At 62.5% G+C, this 6,542-nt stretch overlaps 1 protein-coding gene across 8 annotated transcripts in view; it reads left to right on the top strand.

The window, feature by feature from the left end:
* The first annotated feature begins 4,921 nt into the window (after positions 1–4,921).
* The window catches only part of DOK7 (docking protein 7), a 35,844-nt gene continuing 34,223 nt past the window's right edge, over positions 4,922–6,542 (top strand). For 2 of the 8 annotated variants that reach the window (XM_070613435.1, XM_070613439.1), the window contains exons 1-2: positions 4,952–5,119; positions 5,216–5,261. In XM_070613435.1, coding sequence (XP_070469536.1) covers positions 5,090–5,119; positions 5,216–5,261 — 76 coding nt within the window. In that variant the 5' untranslated portion in view covers positions 4,952–5,089. Of the gene's footprint in view, positions 5,144–5,215; positions 5,262–5,334; positions 5,665–6,542 lie in introns of those variants that run through there. The other 6 variants (XR_011538378.1, XM_070613440.1, XM_070613437.1 and 3 more) reach the window with 5 other exon arrangements.

Raw genomic sequence — 6,542 nt, 5'->3', positions numbered from 1 at the left:
GCCCACAGGAAAGGAAGATGATGTGAAGTGCCACAGGGGAGGATGACCGTCTGCAAGCCCAGGACGAGGCCTGGAGCAGACGCTCCCTCACAGCCTCACAAGGAGCCAGCACTGCGCCATCTTCATCTCGGACTTCTGGCCTCCAGACTGGGAGATAGAAATTTCTGTTGTTTAAGTCTGTGGTGCTTTGCGCCCCTAGCAAACGAACACACTCAGATCCCTTAGCGGAAGGTCACTGCTCCTCCCAGGATGTGACTCTCTCCTTCGGGGTTGGACAGCCACTCCCCCAGCTCTGGAGGTGGTACCCACGCCTCCCCTCTGACTAGCCCAGGGCTGCCGAGTGGCCCCTCCACGACCACACCTTTGTAAGCAAACCCTCCTCGCATCGTCCTCACATCGTGTCAGTCTGCCGGGCCCCTAGCTGACCCCTGCTGTATTACTTAATGAGCTTTTATAGATTCACTTCTCTTATGTTTAGGATTTTATGTTTATGTTTCTAAGTGAGATTGGCCTGTAATTTTCCTTTCTTATACTCCTGGAACGACTGTCATCAGGCTCTACCATCCTGGGAGAATGGGTTCGAGAGTGTCCCTTATTTTCACTGGAAGACCCTGGATGCAGCTGGAACGATCTGTTCTTTGAAAGTTTGGTCAAATTCCCTATAAATGCCCTGGGCCCAGTGTTCTCTTTGCAGGATCATATCACTCAACGTCTTAACAGCCGTGGCACTCGTCGAGAATTCTATTTCTTCTCGAGCCACTTACAGGAAGTTACGCCTTTATGAACTTACCTGTCTACATTTTCACATTTTTTGCCGGAAAGTCGTTCCTGGGGTTCTCCTATCACTTAAGCTCGGACGCGGTCCTTTTCTGTCAGCACTTGGAAGGCGTTCCGCTGGCTTCTGGCTCCCATCGCTGCTTTTGAGAAATCAGCTTCCAGGCAGTTGGTGTTCTTTTGTGAATAACTTTTTTCCTCAGGTGGCTTTTGGGACCTTTGTCTTCGATGGGCCGCGGTGCCACCATGACAGGCATGGTGCCCTCCCTCTCTTCTGTCCTGCTTGTGCCCGCGGGACTTCCTGCTCAGCCTGACGTTTGCGGTGCCATTCCCTGGGGCAACTCAGGGATCCTGCTCCTTCCGTCTGGAGGTTCTAACATCCCATGGCTTGGAGACCGCCACCAGACACTCTCCACATTGGAACGCTTTCTGTGTCACAAGTGACCTCGATGGGCTCGGCCCGGTGGTTCTTCGGGGCTGGGCCGAGCCTTCACATATCTGGAGGCATCAGGGAGTCTCAGGCCTTTCGGCTCCTGGCAGCTGACCGGCTCTTGGCTGGGCCCATGGGGTGACCAGACCTCATGTCTTTTGTCATCCAGCAGCCTCGCCTGGGCTTGTTCACGTGATGGAGGCTGAGGCTCCAAAGAAAGTGCCCGTGAGCATTTCCGTGCGTTTCGTTTGTCAAAGCAAGGCGTATTCCAGGGGTAGAGAGAGACTCTACGTCTTAGTGGGAGGAGGTGCCTGGTCACATTTCAAGGGGTGTGGTGCAGGGAAGGGAATATTTACAGCCGTTTTTTCAGACAATCTGCGACACTCTCTGTACTAGTCTGCTTGGCTGCCATCACAGAATGCCACAGACTGGGGGCTCAAACAACAGACATGTATTTCCTCGTAGTCCTGGAGGCTGAAGTCCAAGATTAAGATCCAGCAAGGGTCCTGGTGAGACCCCTCTTCCTGGCTTGCACACGGCCCCTTCCTGCTGTGTCTCCACCGGGCCTTTCTCTGCACGTGTGGAGACATCTCTGGTGTTTCTCCCTCCGCTTGGAGGCCACAGTTGTATTGCATCAAGGCCCCACCCTTATGACCTCATTTCACCCTCATTACCTCCTTAAGGACCCTAGCGCCATGTGCATTCACACTGGGGGTTGGGGCTTCACATGTGAATTTTGGGGGCGCAGCTCAGTCCATAACGCTCCATCTCACCACGCGATGGGGAAGCATGTAGAAGACGGCACAGGGCGTCCTGCGGCTGGGCTGGGCCTGGAACAGGTGGTCATCACTTCCACCATGCTCCACTGGCCGGAGCTCCTTCACTAGCCACACCCTAACTGGGAGAGCTGGGAGTGTAAATGCACCAACGGGTCGGGGGGACGAGGCTTGCCACAGTCAGGCAGTGTGTGTTTTTCTCCAGCCACACTCAGTACCTGGAGATATGAGACGAGGCAGCCGGTCCCTGGTCCTGATCATCCCCTTGGGTTTATAAAACCCGTGGTCATTTTGAAAGGCCCTCACTCACACAGTCTCATTTAGGGGTCCATCATAATAGTATTGGGGTAGAAGGGAGCACTGCGGCCAGAAAGGTGGTGTGATGGTTGAAGGTCACTTGGGTGGGGAGTGGCAGGTGCTGTGCCTGGCAGCAGGTCCCGTGGCTGCAGAGCCATTGATGAGAAACAGTGCCCTGTGGCCACAGTCTGGTCGTGGTGGCAGTGTCCCTGGCCATGAGGTGGCACCCGTGGCTGTGTCGTCAGTCAGTGGTACAGCTGTGACCCACGACTTCCTGGAAGGTGACAGCCGTGCCCAGGGCCGTGGTGCAGGATGGGTGCCGTCCTGTCTCAGGAACGCAGCTGTGCTCCCTGCCTCCTGAAGCTCCCACGGCTTCTCCAGCCTCCCTTGTGTTCTAGCAGAGGCCTGACATTCTTCTAGCAAATTCCTTCCTGCTTCAGGGGCCAGTTTCTGCCATTCGTAGCCAGCAACTCTGGCTGCAACAGCTGAGGAAACTCGTCTGCTGGGGCTGCTATAACAAACATGCCACGGACGGGGCGGCTGAAACAGCGGATGCTCGTTTCTCACGGTTCTGGAGGTTGGAAGTCAGAGGTCAGGGTGCCCACACGGCTGGGTTCTGGTGAGCTGGGCACCTTCCAAGTGTGCAGACAGCCACCTTTCTGCTGTGGCAGAGAGGGATCATCCCTTTGTGTCTCTTCCTAGAAGGATACCAATCCCACCACGGGCCCACCGTCATGACCAGGTCGCCTCCTAACGCCGTCCCTTTGGGGGTTGGGCTTCAACACATGAATTTTCTGGGGACACAGCAGGAACTGAGGAGCAGAGAGGCCAGGAACCCACCCCGGGTCTGGGAGTGGGAGCCAGACCGGAAGCCCTCCTGCCTTCCAGCCGCCTGGCGCCATGCGGAGGGGGAGGGGATTTGTCTGTCCCAGCCGCGGCCCGCATTTTCTGGGGCCAGTGCGGGAGCAGGTGCAGCTGCCAGGCGGGGCAGCAGCCTGGGTTGCGGCCAGCACTCTGGAATGTGGCAGGACACTGCCCCTCCCTGCAGGGATGACCATGTGCCAGGCTCCTGGCGTGGCGGATGCGTCGGTGGCCACAGGCCCCATCCGCCATCCGGCTCCACACCGGCTGTCCCCAGGCCAGCCCCTGGGGGCCTGGGATGTATGGGGAGCATGAATGGGGCTCTTTGGCTGGGCAACTGTTCTGTGGAAGGCGGCTGGTGGCCCACACATGACATGGGCTGGGGGGTGGAGGGATGGGATGGGGGAGACACAGAGCTGCCTCCTGGGCCTGGTGTGACCCTGCTCTGCATCAGGCTCCAAGGAGACTTCCCGGGGGCATCAGGGTCAGGCTTGTGGCCCACCAGGGACCTGTCCTCTCAGATCCCCGGGGACAGTGGGAAGGGGGCGCCCAGAGGGCGTGGACCTGGCCTTCTGCACTCAGCATGGAGCTGCTGAGCTGGGACTCCACCCCAGGGCTCTGCCTGCCCCCATGGCTCCCATTCCGGGCTCAGCTGACGTGGGTCAGTCTTGGTTGGCGAGACTTCTCGGCTCTGAGCTTCAGCTCCCTCTGTGAGTGACAAGGACCCAGCCACCCCAAGGGCCTGGACAGGATGAAGACCACACACATGCCCCATGAACGCCAGTTCGTCCTGCCAGTGCGGATTTCCAGCCAATAGGACACTGTTTATCTCTTCACTCTTATCCCGCCTGGAACGTAAGCCCCTTGAGGAAGAACAGGTGCACTGCTTCTCTAGGGTGCTGCCCCCAGCTCTGCTGCTGTCCCCTTATCTGCTGGGTGCTCCTGAAGGCAGGGGTGTTGGAGGCCATCTTAGAGATGGGGGCTGACGTCCAGGGTGTAGACCTGCCACATCTCCCAAACCACCTGGGCTCAGGAGGGTCGGGGAGCTTCTGGCCTGGAGCCACAGCGGGAGGAGGGGACGTGTAGAAGCTCAGAGGGCCCTCTGAAGGGGGCTCCCAGAGTGCCTTTGCAAGCAGCAAGCTCCTCCAAGCCATCCAGGGGGGTGGGGCGGGGGTGCAAGGCCAGCACCCAGCGGGACAGCTCCCAGTCCAGGGTGGGGAGACCAGACACGGAGACCTGGGGCACTGTGGGGCACAGTGGGTCTGGGCCCCACCCACCACCAGGCAGCAACCTGCAGTGGGGCCGCGTTGCAGAGTGACATGGAGAGACGCCCCTTCACAGTCTGCCTAGGGAGTGGGGGCCCCCTGAGGGAGAGCCCAAGTGCTGGGGGGGCTGGGCAGTGTCCTGGCCAGGGTGGTCCCAGGTTTGGTCTGTTGTCAGGGTGACTGGTGACAGCCCTGAGGTGGTGGTGGTGGGTGGGGGGCAGGTGCCAGAGGATGAAGCCAGGTTGGTTGAAGACAAACTTTAAAATTGGGAAATGTGGACGCAGGAGTGTTCCTTTTTTGTTGGGCTGTTTTCTTTGCTTTTGGAAGAGAAGCATCTCCCGGCCCCCGGGGTGAGCAGTGTCGGAGCCCCAGACTGAGCCTCGTTCTGGAGGGGGGCCCCCGGTGGCCTCAGGTGCCCCGCCTGCCCATTGCCCGGGCCGGGCCGCGCAGGGGGCAGAGGGGCGCTGGGGCGGAGGGGCCGCGGGTGGCCGTGCGCGCACCTCGGCGGGGACGCCCCAGGCGGCCGGGGGAGCCCCGTGCGCCCCGCCCGCCGCCCCGCCCGCCGGCCCGCCCTCGCCGGCCCAGCCCAGGGCCCTCGCGGAGCTATTTTGAAAGTGACCCTGGGCTGTGCGGCCGCGGGGCGGCGGGGCGAGGCGCGGCGGGCGCCGCGGGAACCATGACAGAAGATGACCGAGGCGGCGCTGGTGGAGGGCCAGGTCAAGCTGCGGGACGGCAAGAAGGTGGGGGCGCGCGGCGGGCGCGGGGCGGGCGCGGGGCGCGGGCGGCCGCTCACGCTCCCTCTGTCCCCGCAGTGGAAGAGTAGGTGGCTGGTGCTGCGCAAGCCGTCGCCGGTGGCAGGTGAGCGGGCGCGGGCGCGGGGCGCGGAGGGGCGGGCGCGGCGGCCTCCAGCGCGGCCGGCCGGGGCGCAGCCAGCTCGCCCGAAATAGCCGGCGGCGCGGGCTGTAACCGGAGAGCGGCCCGGCCTCGGCCTGCTCCGGCCGCGGGCGCCGGGGCGCCGGGACCCTCCCGCCGGCGAGGACCCCCTTTCCAGAAGGGCTGACTGAGGCCCGGAGGGGCTGGCGGGGGGCGGCGGAGCCTGCTCTCGCCCCTCCTCCATCACGCAGCAGGGAGCACCCCCGAAACTTATGCTTCTGTGCGCCTCCGGGTTTGAGTTGCGTCGCTGGAGCCGAATGCGCATGGCGGTGCGGACCCCGGGCGGCCCGTCCACCTTCCCCAGGTGGAGCAGAGGCTGGGCTGCCAGGTGGGAGCAGAATGCTGCTTCTGTGTCTGAGAAAGTAAAATCCCCGCTGTGGGGGAGCAGCTCTCGGGAGGAGACGGTGGCGCCACCCCAGCTCTCCCCGCCGCCCAGCGCCCCCAGCGGGGTCGGCCAGCCCCGAAGTTGGGCATCTTCAGCCTCAGCAAGGATTCAGGCGCGGTTGGGAGACTCGAGCTGTGCGGCTGCAGCTGTTTCTGAGACAGGTGCCCTGGAGCCGGCCCAGGCCCCAGGGGTCTGTGTGGGATGCTGGGGGTGTGCATGCACGCTGCCTCACACGTGTGGGGCTGCCAGAGCGTCTTCCGGGACGCCTGGGGTGTGTCATTTCCCGGGGAGGGCGGGGGGCGTCCTCCTTGTTCTGTGCCTGGGGCCCCTCCTCTGTCCCTTCTGCTGAGCCTGCTCTGGGCACCTCATGGTTGCAGCGCGAGGGCCTTCTTTTGGCTGCGACACACTCCTTGCTCGCCTCAGCTTCTCCTCCGAGGGGGCCTGGGCTCCGTGCCCGGTTCATTCATCCAGTCTGTCTTTCCTGTCCAGACCAGTGCCTGGTGCCATGGGGTCCTTGTCCTGGGGAACTCCAGGGGTCCTGGTGGAGGAGGGGTAGGGGCTGGGGAGACAGAGGGGCCCCTAGCAGGCAGGGAGTGGGGAGGCACTGGCCAGGAGGAGGGCGGGGGCAGGGGCCACAGGGATGGGGGAGAGGCTTTGGCCACCTGTGGCTGGAGGCGGGGCTGGCTGGGGTCGGGTGTGGCTTGGTGAGACAGTGGTGAGCCGGGCTGTGCAGGCCCCCAGAGAGGCTCCTGGGAGGGGTGCCCCTCCTGAGGAGCAGCCCTGGGGGTGGTCTTTGTCTGTGTGCACGTGGGGGTGATTTG

Source organism: Equus przewalskii, chromosome 3, assembly GCF_037783145.1.
Source record: "Equus przewalskii isolate Varuska chromosome 3, EquPr2, whole genome shotgun sequence".
Classification (NCBI taxonomy): domain Eukaryota; kingdom Metazoa; phylum Chordata; class Mammalia; order Perissodactyla; family Equidae; genus Equus; species Equus przewalskii.
This window is presented reverse-complemented; position numbering and strand designations above follow the sequence as displayed.